This window comes from Nothoprocta perdicaria, unplaced genomic scaffold (assembly GCF_003342845.1).
Source record: "Nothoprocta perdicaria isolate Ctin4 unplaced genomic scaffold, notPer1 scaffold_255, whole genome shotgun sequence".
NCBI lineage: Eukaryota > Metazoa > Chordata > Aves > Tinamiformes > Tinamidae > Nothoprocta > Nothoprocta perdicaria.
Window position 1 is genome coordinate 305055 of NW_020455483.1, and position 18530 is coordinate 323584.

Genomic DNA, 18530 nt, shown 5'->3' on the forward strand with positions numbered 1-18530 from the left:
ACATCTCTCTGTAGCAGATCTCTTTACCAAAATGTTCTCTAAAGATCTATGACAATAGTAATGGTAACTGGAAACATTAGAAAGTATTTTTCAGAACACAAATATTGTTCTTCACAAGCCAAGTAACCATAAACACACCTCTCATCTGTTGCAATGGAAAGAAAAATACAGTTTATAAATGATTTTCATGTCTGTAACAGGTTTGTTTAAATATTCAGTAGAGGCTTGCAATAACCCATTCTATTTCATATTATAGTGCATTACACACTGACAGGTGTTTATTACAATCTCAGGTTAGAGTCTAGAGATCCAAATATTTAAACTCAAACAGTGTCTAGAAAGTTGTCTAACTTTCTCTTTTCTCCCAAAAGGCCTGTGCCAGGCACACTAAATATGCCCATGCTTAAGCTCTGTTTCTTTGTTAATACCGAGGCAGTGTTCTGCACATTGTGGGTGCAGACATAAAAAGGAAACTGGATTTCAGTTAAGAACAGAGATTAGGAAATCGCTCAATAAAAGTGCATTGTAACAGAAGTCAAGTCAGGCAGACAGCCTTAGTAAACAATTTCTCCATTACTCAAACTACCATTTTCCCTTCCAAAGGTCTTCCCACTGTCCAGATTCTCAGTCTGTTTCACATAAACGTCACAGTTTTGGACCACTACTTTCTCACTGTCTACCAAAATAACAAAACAGACAAAAAAAACAATAACAACAGCAACAACAACAACAAATTTTACAAATGTGAAAAAAAATCTAATTCCACACTTATCTCACCATGAATAAGCCCATATGCCCAAATATACCAGACGAGAAAGAGAGTTCTATACAGCCATGTTACCCTGCCATGTGGATGCACATGGCAAATGACCAAAGAAGGCTGGTGCGTAAAGACCTTCTATGTGTTCTCCCCTCCCTGCCTGAGACTTACAGTCTTCTTAGATATAATCTCATGATACTTAACAACTGAGATATGAAATATAACGCAGAGTATGGCAAGAATATATCTTATTTCATCCACAAACTTAATACATTGCTTAAAGCTGGCTCAGAAAGATGAAGTGCAATCACCATGGGAACATTTTCTCTTGCATCTAGTCAGAGACAGCACTGACTGGTTCAGTCTAGCACTGCAGTTCACATGTTAATGAGGTAGAAAACCTTTTCCTGCACTATCTTGCTATGGTAATAGCCTTTCCCTTAGAAGAGTAGTATGATGTATATGCTTTCTGATCCTTTGATAATAAAAAGAAAATATGAGAAGGGAAATAGATACATAGCTGTGCATGTCCATAGACCCTGTCCTTGTTAATTGCAACAATTTGCCCACATTCTAAAACTGAGAAGAACTTGCTATTGCAATAATCCATTTAAATATTTAAATAATTTAAATTTCATTTTCACACTTCATTAAGAGATAATTTATAAGCTTTTCCAAGTTTAAGCTATGTTAAAAAAACACAGTAATATGTTGACTTTTGTACAGTTTTTGTCTTCAGAATACCATCTTATTATTGGGTTATAAATGTTACCACCTAATAATTGGGCTAAATTCTTTGAAAGATAGGTGCTCAAAAATATACTTAAATATACTTCTCAGAAATTAGTGTTTTTTTCCCTAAAATCAATATGTCATAACTCTATTTCAAAGCACTGTCAAAAATTAAATCTTTACTAAATGGAGAATTTAAACATTTTGGAATAGGAAAGTAAAAACAAAACAAAANAAAAAAAAAAAAAAAAAAAAAAAAAAAAAGAAAAGAATGAGACCTTTGAGATTTTCCTGGACTTACAAACAATATATAATAAGCATTAAGTTCCAGAATCCAGAATACATTTCTGAACACCTCTTCTTGATTATTACAGAAGCACAGAATCACAGCGTCATTAAGGTTGGAAGGGACCTCTAGAGATCATCTAGTCCAACGCCCCTGCTCAAGCAGGGACATGTAGAGCACATGGCACAGCGTGGTATCTAGGTGGGTTTTGAAGATCTGCAGAGAAGGAGATCCTTCTCTGGATCCACAACCTCCCTGGGCCGCCAGTTCCAGAGCTCTGTCACCCTCACAGGGAAGAAGTTCTTCTTCACATGGAGATGGAACTTGCTGTGTTTTAATTTATACCCAGTACCCTTGTCCTTCCACTGGCCACTACTGAGAAGAGCTTGGTTGCATCCTCTTTGCATTCTCCCCTACAGTACTTATACATTTTGATCAGATCCTCTTTCAATCTTTTCTTCTCCACAGAAAACAGGCCCAGCTCACTTAGTCTTTCCTCATATGAGAGATGCTCCTGTCCCTTAATTATCTTTGTCACTCTATGTTGTCACTCTCTAGAAGCCACTCTCTAGAAGTTCTACATCCCTTTTGTGCTGAGGAGACCAGAACTGCACACAGTACASCAAGTGTGGCCTCACCAGAGCTGAGGAGAGGGACAGGATCACCTCCCTTGACCTGCTGGCAACACTCCTCCTGATGCAGGGCAGGATCCCATTGGCCTTCTTGGCCATGGGGGCACACTACTGACTCATGGTTAACTTGGTGTCAATCAGGATTTCCAAATCCCTTTCTCCATGGAGCTGCTTTCCAGCAGGTCAACCCCTGATCTGTCCTGGTGCCTGGGGTTATTCCTCCCCAGGACCCTGCATGTGTCCTTGTTGAACCTCATGAGGTTCCCCTCTGCCCAACTCTCCAACCTGTCCAGGTCCCCCTGTCTCCGGACTGTCGGCCACTCCACCCAGCTTAGTATCGTCTGCAAACTTGCTCAGGGTGCACTCTGTGCCTTCATCCAGGTCATCAATGAACAAGTAGAACAGCAGTGATCCCAGTAATGACCACTGGAGGACACCACTGGCCACAGGCCTCCAACTACACTAGGCCATATGTATCATGACATTTGAGCTCTGTATAGCCTCACTGTGTTCACCAGCATCGTTTTCTAAKTCAACAGTTATATTGCTCCTGTACAATGCTGCTATTTGTAGCAACTTGTTATTCTTGAGATTGCCAGAACTTCTAAAATGACTGAACAGCTCTGTTAGGGCAAAGCTGTATGAACCGAAGCAAAAGAATGCACAACCTGTATTTTTGTACTTTTCTTTCTGCAATTTCYAGCTGCCTTTTTATATACTGACATATATTTCTACTGACATGCTCCTAAACTGAGACATCTGTGGTGAGTACTTACTCTTGTGCTAAAATAAGCTTATTGATGCATTTGCAAAATTTTTGGAAAGGTAAACTTCCAAACTGTCAACGGATGTTATTCCAGTTAGTAAACTTTATTTGTATAAAAAGAGTCAACATACTAAATTTGATACGTTCAGCCTTTTACAGGTATCATAATCCACTCCAAACAATTTCATGCTGTTTTTATTTTTACTTGATTAAACAAACAATGAGTTTTTCAAACGGTAAGCTTTAGCATGACACAACAGCTACATTTACTCTTCTGTCTATTTGCTTGATTGTAGTGTTGGACTTTTTATGCTGACCAAGTGTTATGGTGAATATTTCCATATGATTTTTTTATAGTAAATTCAAAGCTGTTAAGCAATATTTACCTCTCTCAGAACAATTCAAACCTTCTTCACCTCTGTGAAATATATTTTTATTCTAATACTTAACATGGATCCTCATGCCTTCACAGCCTAAGTAAAATGTTCCTAACTGTTGAAACTGATATTGACTAAAAAAAAAAGAATTTTCTTTACCTTTTGCCTTCTAAATTTCTTTTTGAAAATGGAATCATACTCTCATGGGTTACAGTTACATCTGAGTCATACAAGTATGTGCTTTTAGAGACTCTTGCTACCAGTAAATATTGTCTTTAGTAGCAATTGCATTTTGGAGTATATCAAAAAACACTGCCAACTGTAAATACTACAAGCATGTTTCCACTAAGTATTATAGAGCTATCGGTATCATCCTCTGCATTTGAAACTCATAATTTTAAATCTGCATATAAGACTTGAACTAAAACAAAGCCTGAGGATTACATATTGAGAAATCATGTAATAAAAATATGATTTATTATAGTGTGCCTGCTGCAGTCTCAGAAAAAAAAAAAAAAAAAAAAAAAAAAGGAGTAGTTTTCATGCTAAAACTATCATGTTAGCTTTAAGTTAAATTATTATTAGAGTCAGGTATGATGCATAAATCGAAGAGGTAAATGCAAAACAAAAGCCACAGTTCATATAAATGTCTTGTATTCTTCAGATTCCTCATGGACTTCCTAAACATCCAAAGTCCACATGTAGACAGGTACAGTTTATGCCCTAATGAAACAGCTGTATCTAGGATGAAAACTGACAATTGTTCAAAACCTCACAGCAGTGCGGCCTGGGGTAATTTGAGAGATACAGAAGAGATGTAAAAGAAAGGGCTAGAAAGTGTTTCTGTGGCCAACTGCATGAAAAAAGGGGGTCAAAACTGTTTCAGAGTAAAAGATTTGGAATTCTAAGATGCTGTGGTCATCAAGAACTAATACATCCTTATTTTAATATTTTTCACAACGTGATGGACTTGTCTGGCATTTTTATCTCATACCTTTCTAGAGCTTGACTCAAAATTGTCATATTACTGTGTATTCTTTATCATTCCAGTTGTACGGTTTAATCTTGCATCACCTATTGTTTTAATACTTTTAGAAAATGATTAACACTGCTTATGGGAAGCTATTAATTATTTGCAGAGTTTGGGGGGTTTAGTTTTGGGTTTTGTATGTTCATGAAAATAATAAGCAAATCAACTGAACTTCCCAGATGACAATTCCATAAAGAACAGTTAAGTTGAGAATTACATTCTGTTTGGAATTGAAAACACAGGCTGTATACAGACCATCTTGCTAGCAAATTGCTTTTATTTCTGAGAATATAAATTATGTTAAAACTGCTAAAAACTTTTAGGACTGAGCTTGTATTGCCACATGGCACTGAACAGAAGTGTATGGACAAGTCAGAGCTACGTACTGCAATGCTGACTGCACATCGTGCTGTGAGACTGAAGAGAGTTCAGGTAATAAAATTAAGTTAATCTTGAAAACTTTACTGAAGCAAATGAGATTGAGGAGCTTGCTTCATTTCATATTGCTTAAAAGTGAATGTACAACAGACAGATAACAGGTTGTAAATGAAAAATTATTCCACACACCTGGTAAGGACAGAATTATCTTATGGTATACATGGAGGGCTATTACCTCCTAAAAGATTTGGCATTTCTTCATTGCACTAGTGCTAATGCTATGTATTAAAAAAATCATGCTCTTTTTTTAATGTCCTATTTTAATGTTGTAACTGCACAATGATTTCTACCTTTCTCCTTCTACTAGCAGTGCTATAAACCTATTTTACTTTACAAAAAGAGATCTGCTTATAAATTATATTCTTAATGAAGGAGGAACTATTGGGGAAAGTGTAAACAATCAAATACCATGGGCCTTGCATCAAAAATACAAGCATTGGGGACCATGTTATTTTATTTTGACCCAAGAACATCTTTTCATGATTTTAGATAATACAGAAAATAACACACCACTTATCTTTCACTAAAATCTGAAAAATGTTGAAGAGCAATCACTGAATGAGTCTCTCATACACTTGCATTTGAGATTCACATCTAGGAGACCAGAGTCAATAAAAATAAATGCATAAATGCACTGCTCTTTTTATTCTGCTGAATAGCTTATCTCTGATCCACTGCTGAAGAGTTATTTCTGAGAAATCATTCAGTAGAACTTTCTGCAATAAATTTGAAAAAAAGTCACAATCTGTTTGTAAGGGCTCGATCTTTACTATTCATGGGCTGCATTTCTACTAAGAACTCATTGAAATATCTATCACAAACAATTTATTACTGGAATACCATACTTCTCTTTGAAATACTTTTTGTACAAAACAAAGTAGAAAAGTCTGTGTTTTGTTTTTCCCTCTTTCAAGTTTTGGGAAATTTTGGATATTTTAACAAAAGATAGTGGAAAAAATATTGCTTTATGTGTCCTGTTGTATTTTGAGATGAAATACAAAGCTCTGAAGTCAACAGGAAACTTACATGAGCTTTTCTCAGGTTAAGGACATTACATTGAGAGAGATACATTTCTGGATGTTTTGGCTTTCCAAAATACTAATCAGGAATTATATTCAGAGGACATCTTAACTGTACAGAGTTCACAGGAGCACATTTTCTCCACAGACACTCACACTGGCCTCCAGCATGTCATTGTCCATGTGCACCCACTCTCTGAGTATCCAATATTTTCATCTGTAGTTATTTCTTCTCTCCTTAATAACACAGTCATTTATGACATACTGAGAAATTATGCTGCTCTCAACAGCCAGCTTTCTAGGATTTTTTCTAATAAATACATATTTTCCCGATTTTTCAGAAGCATGAAGGTGTCAGAGGCTATGGCACACTGAATACTCTATGTTGTTTGTGTATGCAGTACCTACTTCCCTTTGAACATTGCCTAAGACAACACATGTCATCTGAATCCAGTTTTGAAATTAGGATGAACCAGTGCTATGTTCTGAATTTAACATGCAGAATGCTGCAGGCTCAAAATCAACACTAAACTAAAGATATTTTTGGAAGTGCAATGCTCCAGAAATTGTTAAAGACACACTTTTCATGTTCCTTAGTAAACTGAAATTMATTTCTGAAAGTTGCAGCATGTTTTTATCCACTGTTTTATGCAGTGATTATTATTTATTTTTCTTTTGACTAGTAATAACTTTCTAACTAGTTCATTAATTTTAATACACCAAGAGTTGTTCTGACTTGGATTTTTTTTTTTAAGAAAAAATTTAAGTTTTTGCTGAGGAGTATACTGAACAAAAGCCGTAAGATTTTCTTTTTTCCCTTCTCTTTTATTATCACAAGTGCATGATATACTGTCTGACAGAAAGTCATTCATGCTGAAGTTTAAATAATATTGAATTACCACTTTTAAATGCCTTTGCCTTTATGTGCTCATTGAAACCTGTCAACCTTTCTCTGTTCAATAAGAACATTACTAATTTAGGTCAGGATATCTTGTATTCAATAGACCAGTATGTTATAGTTGCTATTTTTATACAAAAAAGCACTGTGATATGATCGCTGAAAGACTGTGTGTATAATGTCAGTGTCAGAGGACATTTACCACAGTCTTTCATTGAGGGAATGACTCTCTCAGACAAAAATGTTTCCTATTTCAAATGTGCTCTATCTAAAGAAGTCTATTCTTTCTAACTAGAAAACTGTTTTTTTAAAGTAAAAATAGGAAAATCTTATTCCTTCAAATGCTTTTCCTTTCTTTCTCTTCCTCTCACATCTGCTGTCTTCTGAGAAAAGATATGAGGTTCATATGATAAGATTTGATTAAAAAAAAGATAGTTCATTGTAAGAAAACAAAATAGTTCCCTGACAGCAATCACCGTCACACAGTGTTATTATTTGTCCTATTGAAGCATAATGTGAGAAAGGAGACAGTTGCTTCCTGGATCAAATTTCTACTAAATTTATCTTCCTTTGTATTACGCAATGAAAGCAAGTAACTGTAACTGCTGGCATTCTCAGGATCAATGGGAATCCTTATTAATTGTAATAGCTTCCTGTAAATCCTTTCTTCACTACAAAACAGGCAAAACAAAACAAACAAACAAACAAAAAAGCACACAAAATTCCCAGAAAAACATGTAGAAAATGGACAAAGCTACACAAAGGTATGGGTTCTAATGGTGACTCTACTGGGAGAACCATATGTGACATTTTGCATAGGAAGCTACCACAGCATTTATTCGCCTGATGGCAAAGCAAATGATGAGCAAATCATCTTCCTGTTATGAAGAAAGTAATGAGAAAAAGGGTTGGAAACTTGTCTGTGAAGCATCATTGAATGTATACATTGAAATGGCCTTCTCATTTTAAAGAAAATGGAACAACTATTTAGTATCTCTTTAATATCAAATATTTAGAGATATCTCTAAAACTTTCACTTTAAGAAAAAAATAGAAATGTTAATTTGCTTTGAGGATAGCTTAATTATTTTATTTCTTCAATATTCTAAGAAGGCTGAATAAGAAAGGCATGAATTTTCACATGTATGCATGTGAATATGTTATATTCAGACTAACACATTTATATACACTACTGACAACTGCTAGGCTCACCTACTTTCACACTGAAACCTTCAAAGTCAAAAGAAAAGATTCAGATTAATTATATAGAGCTTCATAGACATTTCCCAGTTTTCCACATCTGCATCAGATCAACATCATCATCAGACAACATCACATTCACAAGTTGACATTCTTAAACATATGAATTCTATTCAGGTTCTGTTACTATAAAGAAAATATTCCTTTAAAATGGTACTTCTGAATACTTCTCAACTGCTTTGCTCTCTCTATAACTTTAATGCCTTTAGTCCTACTGAACCTGGACAAACTCTTAAAAAAAATCACACAAACAAACCAAAAGACTGTCTGTAAATTAGTTCTACAAATCCTGCCTGAAAATTGCAAATCACAAAATATCCCTCTCTTATCTGTTATTGTTTGTTTTTAACTAGTAACAGCTGATACCACATAGAAGATTAAATACATAAGTGGAAATATCCACTCACTCCTTTTTAAAATAAAACCAAAATCTATCATATTTTTAAAGTGATGGAGAATAGATATTTTCTTTTCTGAAATTCAGAAAACTATTCTTACAAATATACCTATTTAAGGGCAGAGCTGTTTGGAAACTTCCCTTTCAAAGAGAACTGCCTGACACATTTTTGCCATTTGGCCAACATCTTTTAAGCTGTAATACTTTCCACAAACTGAACAGCACTGAAGATCCACTTCTGGACTTCTTCCACTTATGGCTATTACTGCACTTTAAAGAAGACATTATAATGTTTGACATTATAATGTTTAAAACTGAAAGCAAATCTTTATCTGGATATTTCCCAGCTTAAACATTTAATTACAGAAAAAAAAAATAAAAAAGCTAAATTAACAGATGATGGTAGAGGCTGTTATTTAGATTTGTTTTATGAGATATTGGAAAATGTTGATCATGTATTTTCTGAAGTTTTTAAAGTCCTTCTGCTGATTACTGATACACCTAATCTTTACTTTTATGACTCGGGCATTTTATTGTTTGTCCAAGACTCCCCTGCCTTTTTTTTTGTTTCATAATTTGCATGGTACATAGAAAAGAACAATGTAAATACTCTAATTATATTTTTACTATGGATGATGTGAGAAATTTTCACTTGCTGAAACAATTTTAGGTTTTTTTATGTCAACTAAAATTTATCTGTGAACTAGACCCTTTAAAAAGTCATTATACTTGCCTGACGAGCTAGTTTGGTCCTATTGTCTGCTGTTCTTCAATTTAATTTGCCATAGCAAAGATCCTTCTCATTTGTTTATTGAATGACAATATTAGCATATAGAAGCAAATACTTCTGAGAGTGTAAAAGAGGAATTAAAATCATTATTTCTAATTCACTGTTTAGTAAAGAACTTGTTCTACTTGACCTTGCACAAACTGCAGAACAGTTTCATAAAAAAACAAACATGCATTACATGTTTATATTCTTTCCTTTTCTTAGAATAAAAATATTTCCAACTGATACATTAAATTCATTCTGAAATAGAAAATGTGAACTGATATAACTTTTATCATAAATGTTATTATATTTTTATTTGTAGTTCCAAACTATTGTGAAAATTTGTATTTCTTTATAATATATACTATACCTCATTACAATTATCAATATGTGTTACATAGGACTACAATATATTTCCTGCTTATCAAACTAAAATTCTGCCACWATCAGTGAAGTTTGAAAGTTGCAATGGATCCGTGCAACTGCAGATTGCTCTTTTTCTGATAATTTTTTTCCTTATAACTAAGTTGTCATAGCAATGCATGTTTAATACTGATGATTAGTGAAACTGATTAATACTGAATATTACTATCTATGAATATAGGTTCTAGAGTTTGAGCTCCTGATAACTTTCCAGTATTCAGATATGTTAAATTATAACTTCAGCAAATACATAAGTACAGAAGTCTTCTTCTTGCATTAACAAAAGAACATATGATCAGAGTTAAATTCTAAGTGAGATGAAGAAGAAAATAGCATTGTTTTCTCTGTAGGTGAGAAAGAAGGAAACCAGAAACAAAGAGAGATTCTTGTCTTCAGGGGATGAGAGGATCTTATCAATATGTATAAATACTTGAAGGAAGGATATAAAGGGGTGAAGCCAAACTCCTCTTGGTGGTGGCCAGCGTTAGGAGAAGGAGTAATGGGTACAAATTGAAACACAATAAGTTCCACCTCTGTAGAAGGAAATTCTTTCCTCTTCTGTGAGAGCCCTGGAACAGGCTGCCCGGAGAGGTTGTGGAGTTTCCTTGTCTGGAGATCTTCCAAACCTGCCTGGATGTGTCCCTGAGCCACATGTTCTAGGTGTCCCCGTTTGAGCAAGGAGGTTGGACTAGATGATCTCTAGAGGTTCCTTCCAACCTCAATCAATCTGTGTGATTCTGTGAAGTCTCTATAGTCTCTCTCTATATAAAACCTAAATTTTAAGAAGCTGTTTTTAAGAACAGCTTTGAGAAAAGCGTTATGTTGAACACATGATCTAAATGTTCCTTCCAAGGAATGAATGTAGTTACTGACCTAATAGATATGTTTTAATGAAGGTGTCCATTGATTTATTTAGGAGAAATGCTCATCCTCTGAATACATATCTTTTAAAATACTGAACAGTGATAAATGTTCACTTTGAAGTTTATGACTTTCTCTGGAGGATATGAGAAGTGCTCCTTCTTAAAAATCATACAAGCTCGGGAAAGAAGGGCCAGTTTCATAAACTAAACTTACCCACTATACTTATCTGTTTTAAATTATATGACCTATGTGTCTTCAAAAATGAACCAAAGTGAAGACTTTTCAGATAGAAGTATGGTGGCAATGGCAAAGAGAAAGTAACTAGGGAAATTTTAGCTTTCTTCTCACTCCACTGGTAAATGCCTTCTTCAGTAGGATTAAAGCTTGAATATCTTGGGAAGAAAGTAGAGTACACAAGCTGATGCAGTCGTACAAGTTATCACTTCCCAGAAAAGAAAAACAGTAAGAAATAAGAAAATACATTTATGAAAACTTTCCCCCTTTATTCAGAATGGATTGTACTCTGGTTAATGAACAAATCACTTTTTCCCTAGCAGCTCTAAGCTTCCCCTTTTATCTTTTCCTGACTCTTTCTCCTTTGTGATTCAAAGATTGTATCCTCTAGTGACTTCCAACCACAGATCAAGAAAAGCACAGGCCTTTCCTACTCTAAAAAATCAAGCACAGTACACACACAAGAGACAAAGATTCCTTCAGTGCTTTCTTTTCACTAATATTTCTTCTTACATAATGAATATCACTTTAAGAGTATTATCCTTAAGAGTATTTCAGAATATTTCAGAATATTTCAGAATATTTAAGGTTGGAAGGGACCTCTACAGATCATCTAGTCCAACCTTTCTGCTCAAGCAGGCACAACTAGAGCATGTGGCACAGGGTGGCGTCCAGGCGGGTTTTGAAGACCTCCAGAGTAGGAGACTCCACAACCTCCCCGGGCAGCCTGTTCCACTGCTCTGTTACCCTAACAGTACAGAAGTATTAACTGTCTGAATCTGGAGGTCCTTTGTGAATTGAGTGCTACTTTCTTGCCTACCATTACTGGCAAGAGGCAAATATAAAATGAGAGATGCCACAGCCACTTCTGGATAATAGCAAATAATAATGGAATGCTGACATTAAGCAAAAGCTGTACAGCTTTCCAGCTTTCTAGTCTATCATTAGCAGATATAGCCTCATTCACTTAGTTGTATTCCTGATTAAGTACAAGAATTAAAGTTTGCCAAAGTTCTTTATTAATAAGCAAAATCCTTGCTATGTTTTGAAATAAAAGACTGAATTAATTGCTTGTTCAGGAAAAAAAAAAAAAGTATATTTGTATTACATTTCTGTTTTACTGTGGTTGTTTTCATACACCAGAATATCATTTAATATAGCAGAAGTAGTGTCTGAATGGACTCTGAGATCAGCTGTAAGAAAAGATCTGAGAAGGGAAAGCTGGAGGACAATAACACACTAATCGGTGACATTTAAATTAGTAGTTGCTTCACACAGAGCTGCTGAGAAATCAGAAGAGGAAAAAACACCTCACTTGACCACATGAGCAGCCACAGCACTACTGACAAGATCACCTGCATGCAGCTGTAATGCAGGCATATTTTTCTCTACATCATATTAGCATACAGGAGAGAGGTAAACATGAGAAAATTTTTTGCTGGCTTCAGCAAACATCTTTACAAATATGATTGTGTTGTCTATATAGAAAAAACATTTTTAAAGATCTGAAATCAGATAAAAACAGGCAAAAGTAGAGACTAAATGCTCCTAGAAGGCTGATCCCCAAGAGATAAGAAATTAATATTTACTCATTGCTTGGCTTCTCATCACCTGAAATAAGGCAAACGTGTGTTTGATTTCCTGCAGGACAAAGATTTTTACAGAAAAGGCAGTATGTTTTTATTAATCTGAGAATTGCTCCCAGAATATGTAAACTGTTGGTTAAATAGAAGTGAACCAGTGGGAAAAGTTTTCATGCTTGGCCGTCAAAGTACAATTATATTGTTTATAAAAAAACCATGAATCCATAGGTCTCGTATATGGCTCTAAAAATTATCTAGTAAACCAAGACTTTGACTCAGTAGCACTTCTATACCCTGCTATTACTAGGTTTGCATAATTACCTATGTAGTTATTCAGCAAACCATCTTATTATCTGCAAGTTTTTAGGAGGATGATGCAATGGTTAGACTTAAATATTTAATTCTGCAAAAGTGACTACGTATCAAACAGTATTTTTTAAAAAAAGTAATTTTGAATACTCGGTACTGTGTTGATAGGCAACAGTAATGTGCTTCAGCAAATTAATGTAAAGTATTGAATTAGCTCTATGAATAGGTGTGTTCTAGGAAATAGAAAATGAAAAACAAGGGGAGATTGCATTTAAACAATTTATTTCGTACTATAGCCCAAGGATTTTTTCCTAATACTTTTCAAGTTGCAATAAAAATTATATGAAATATTTAAAATGCAAACAGGCAAGTTTACTTACTCTTTCTTGGATGCCAGCGCACAGCATTTAAATATGCATTACAGTAATGGAAGAGAAATTCATGCTTGGATTGGATAATTTTTCCTTGAAGCAAGGGCATCAGATCATGTCCATCAATAATTCTGTGTAAAAAAGCATTTCAGAGTCAGAAGAACAACCCAAACTTTCCCCTACTGAGCCAATATTATATCTGTGCATTTTCACTTCTTAAAAAAGTAAATCTTCCTCTGATGGGCCACCTCCAGTTGGTCAATTTGTATAAAAGCCTTCAGGCACTCTTCCCCCTTGGTTTCTACATTATTTAAAGAAATATTAATTTTACATTTTGCCATTAGCAATGATTGCTTCCTCATTCTTTTTTTCTCTGTTTTTGCTGTGAAAGTGACCAGACACATATACCTGCTCAAGCAGTTTTGGAGTACTCTAGTCAAAGTAACTCCAAAGAGAGATCTCAACTGTGCTGTGTTAACGTCCTCTGAAGTAACAGCAAGAACTCTATCCAGTCAATTATGGATGACAAAATTAATACAGAATTAGTTATTCCACAGATGAAATAAACTATGTTTGAAGTACATGTTTATGAACTATATCTATCCATACATATATGGATATGTATGGATATGGATATGTATATCTATCCATACATATATCTATCACATACATATATGATGTATTTACATATATATATATATACACTTACATATACACACATATTTATACATACTGTATATGCACACACACACACACATTTATGTGTATATATATATTTGTGTATATATATATAAATGTGCACCTATATATACATACACATATATGTGCGCCTGTGTGTGTGTGAAATTCTCTAACTGCTGCTGGACACTTATGATCATGCCCTGAAGTAATCAGTCAAATTACATTAAAATGCAGTTATAAAATAAGCAAGGCACACCATAATAGACACCATAAATATCTTAATTAAGTCATTGAATAGTTTAAATTAACAGACAGGAGAGAAAATTGAAATCTACAACTTTCACACTGCTTGAATTATAAATTTTACAAGACATTTTAAAAGATTTTACAAAAAGAGATTTTTTTTACCTGGTTTATAGATTCACAGGTTATTATTTTTTAAGAACTTTGAGCAATATCTTGTATAAATATTGTAGAGATGTTAAAACTCTTAAATATCTATGTTAATTTACATTACAACATGAAAATCTTTCCACATTACTGTAATTAATGTTTAAAAACATTGTAATACAGGCACTACCTTTACTTTTTTAAGCCATAAACCAGGCATCTTAGCAGCAAGTAGATACAACAACATTATTAAGAGTAGCATTCTTCTCAAAGGATAGGCAGAAAAACATACTGATATGTCTAAAACACTGGTGTCTAGTAATTCTGATTTCTAATTATATTTTTAGGATTGATCCTTGCTTGCAGGTCCAATTAAATTGGGAACTTTCCTACTTAAAATGTGTATTTTCTATTGCCTGGGTAATGCACTTTTGTGCCATGCTTATAACCTTAGTCACTATCACTTCGAAAGCAGGACAGTTGCATGTGTATTGCATTCTCTTCAGCCTCTTGATGGGGAGAGGGGTACCTCTAATAATATGTTTTCAATATTTCTGCCTTTCCACATTTGCTAATTACAATGGGGAATATCTGAGGTTTCTTTTATTATTATTATTATTTTTTTTTTTCTGATGACCCATTTTTAATCTTTAACAAAGGGTATCTCTTCCTTCCCTCTTTCACTGCCCCTTCCATTGAATGAAAAGAATTGTTTCTGTTATTTCTAATTGTTTCTGTTTTTCCTTAATTGTTTCTGTTATTTCTCAGGAAGAATTCAGTGGCATGGTATGGCATGATTCAGCTGCTAGATAAAAGATGATTCAGGATAATCTGTGACAAGTCACTCTGATCTACACTGAAGCAGTGATTACAGCACTTGGTCTACACAGAAGAATCATAGTGGAACAACTTGTAGGTGAAGGTTACACAAGTATATTGGTTTTTTTATTGAGATCAAAATAAAGCATCAGTGCTTAGCCTTCACTCAAGGAATATGAAAATAAAGTGCACGACATTTGCTACGTTAAAGACTATCTGAACTGCTTAGGTCTGATTGAGTTACTGATTGTTGGGGATGTCCCAGGTCAAACTTGACCGTTTTTCATGTCCTACACCTTTCTAGCCCTGCCATTTCCTTCAAATATTCAATGAATCATCATCAGTACAGTGTCTTTGCTTCCCATTGTTTTTTCAGGGATTCTTGATGCTCTGTGCTCAAAACCTGTTTGTGTGTAGTAGGTTTGTTCAAAGCTTATGCACTATGGCCGAATCCTCCAGATATTAGATTTGGATTGCAACAGGGTTTAGGTGAGACTTAAGATAACTTGTTGCTGAGCCTGACAAGCTCCTTAACAAGCTAAAACAAGAACCATGCAAATGTCAATAAAACACCTTATAAATTTTTTTAAAAAAATAGTGAGTTTCCTTATTAGACTTTAAGAAACTCTATAAGGAATTAATTTTGCTTACTTGGTAGACAGAATAAATCCTAGCAGAAAATCCTAGCTAGCATTTTTATGCGACTTGTTATAATGTAAAAGTTTCACTACACACACTAAGGTTTAACTCATAAAGTTTAAAATAATTTACGCTTGGTGGTTCTACAATGTTCACTCATGCAGAATAGTATATTTTTGATATGTTAATTTTAATTTCAATAAATAATTTTAGGCCATGATTTGGCAGCATGTTTTTCTTGGTGGTATTCTCTCATTCTCTTGATGCCTCCTGCAACAGATAGTGGAGGGGAGGAATAACTTTTATCAAGATTCAAGAGCAAGGAGAAAGCAAAGATCAGTAATCAGTGTTCAATGCATGCTAATATCTGATTTCCAATATTTTTGCATTTGTATTAGCGGGAAAGAACCTGAGAATGAAGAAGAGAATATATACACATATATCTTAATCGCTATTTATCTTGCCTGTGGTGCCCAGGTTTACTATCTGTCTTTTAGTTGCACTGTCCTCTTGACTCACTAGTTTGGTATTAGTCTGAGGAACGGAAAAGAATTTGGAATAAGAATTGATGAAGAGGTGTAGGAGGAAAAAACTTCAGGGTTTTGCATAACATGAAGAGAATAAAACCACTAAATTAAGTGATAAGATTTAGTTGAAAGGCCTGTCTGCAGGTTCAGCTCTACTTACGTACAGTGTTCCTGCAAAATGTAACAGAATGCCAATATACTACTGCAAGCAGAAATAATTATATTTAAATTCTAGTTTCTCTATCCATGTTCACATCATGATCAAAATGTAAAAAATGATCATCAAACTTTCCACAAAACACAGACAATTACAGACAATACCTGTCTGAGGGTAACTCTGCTCCTGCAAGTTTGATGACAGTAGGGAATATATCCATGTTACTTGTTGGTTCATCAATATGGGTACCAGCCTCTATCACTCCAGACCAAAAGAGAAGGCCTGGCACACGAATACCTCCTTCCCAGTTTGTTGACTTGCCACCTGAAAATAAAAGTGAGAATTACCGCTTTCTTCTTAAAAATAAATTCCTCTTCAAGATGAACCCCAAAAGATATATGATATATATTTTAGTACAAATAATGCTTAAAGACTTAAAAAGTCTTACTTAATATGTGATTGACATAACTCTCTATGAAAAACATCATAAATACTAAAATTAATGTCTTTGCAGTAATGTGATATTGTAGAGCGCTCCAGGTTATTTTAGAACATAATACACTTCTGAAAAAAATCCATGAAACAGAAGGGTTTGAGGATATGGTTAGGCCTAGTTTTGGGCCAGGCACTTTGAGACTGCTTCACATAAATGTTTGAAAGAGGAGAAATCTGTGCATTGAACTCCTGCCACAAACTGAATCCAACAGCAATTCCTGGTTCTAAAAAAACATTATGAGCCTATTCTTCCTGTATCATCTCCTTCCAAGTAAAAGGTCATAAAAGAACAAAATATTCCAACACAGTACTTCAATAGTTCTGTCTCCTTTGCTTCTTAGATCTTCGAAGAACCACAAAGATTGGAATCTCTTCAGTGTCAAGCCCCTGCCTTTCCATGTATACTCTCTTACTTTCCAGTTCTTTCACCATCTTTTCTATTTCAGAGTTATGGTATTCAGAATGCACTTGTTTTTTTCTCCTTCTTCCTACAGTTTTTTCACTTGACAGAAGGAGTTTGTAAGGGTAAGGAGCAACTTCATGAAGACTACCATATTTTGTATAGATTTTTATCCATTATATACACACAGTTTTGTGGCTGAAAAACCTTTCTAAAACTGATTCTTTGTTTATCCTTTTTTTTTTATGATTTTTATCAGAATTTATTATACAGAATAGTCGAGCATGCATAATTATGTTGGATGATTAGTTAATGAGCTGGATACCAGTTCTATGCTAATTTCCCAAAGATGTTTGCTGGATAATACAGACAAGCAGAAAACTCAAAGAGCTGATATAAACTGTGGGTAGCGGTAAGTGTGGAGTACTTTTTATTCCTGTACATCTGTCTCTACCTAGTTGTCCAGACTGGATCATTTAAATAAATTCTCTCTTTACTGTTTCACTGCTGTCTGTCTTGTGTAATCTGCAGACAGCAATTTTAAAATAAATGGTTAAACACATTCCCTCATGTGTTCCATTTCTTAAAACCAGATTTTCGATCATCTTCACAACTCCTAGGTTGACATTACATTTTTCCCGAATCATGACAGTATACCAGCAGAAAAACTTTCACGTTACCCAGGAACAGAGGGAGCATCCAGCAAAATCTGCCTTCCTGCTGTGAAGTACAAAAAGCAAAATGGACACCACAGCAGGCCTTTTGCCTTGCTTATGTCTCCAAAGAAATGACTACTACTTTCCCTTGAGAGACTAATTTGAGTATAATTGCTTGATATCTCTCAAAGTTAGGAATATCAGGGAAGTAGGGCAAAAATGAAAGGTCAATGTGGAAGGCTGTATTATCTGTGTCTACCTGTTTTTCCTGTCTCTTAGAACTAATGACATCACTACAATTGTTTAATCCCATGATATGATTATTGTTCCAGTTCTTTGGCTTCATTTTTCCTTTGAAAAATAACCCATGATTTCAAAGAAATGCTTGAACATAAAAAAAAGGGTAAAACTAGAAGGTAAATAAAAATTCTGCATTTTTTTAAATAAAAATAAATAAATAAATAAATAAATAAATAAATAAAAATCTCAATAATACTGTGTTGAGATCTGTCTTACTAATTTTGTCTTTTGTTTGGACCTGACAAGGCTGAAAGAAAGAAAAAAAAACCAGAAACTGGGTGTCTGTATATCTGCAACCCATGGCATAGCTACGTAT

The 18530-nt window shown here is 34.5% G+C and overlaps 1 protein-coding gene across 2 annotated transcripts in view; it reads right to left on the reverse strand.

Moving 5' to 3' along the window:
• STS (steroid sulfatase) overlaps positions 1-18530 on the reverse strand; it is a 97030-nt gene that overhangs the window by 11129 nt on the left and 67371 nt on the right. For both annotated transcript variants that reach the window (XM_026040393.1, XM_026040394.1), the window contains exons 10-11: positions 16528-16687; positions 13160-13281 (exon numbers count right to left, since the gene is read on the reverse strand). In XM_026040393.1, coding sequence (XP_025896178.1) covers positions 13160-13281; positions 16528-16687 — 282 coding nt within the window. The remainder of the gene's footprint in view (positions 1-13159; positions 13282-16527; positions 16688-18530) is intronic.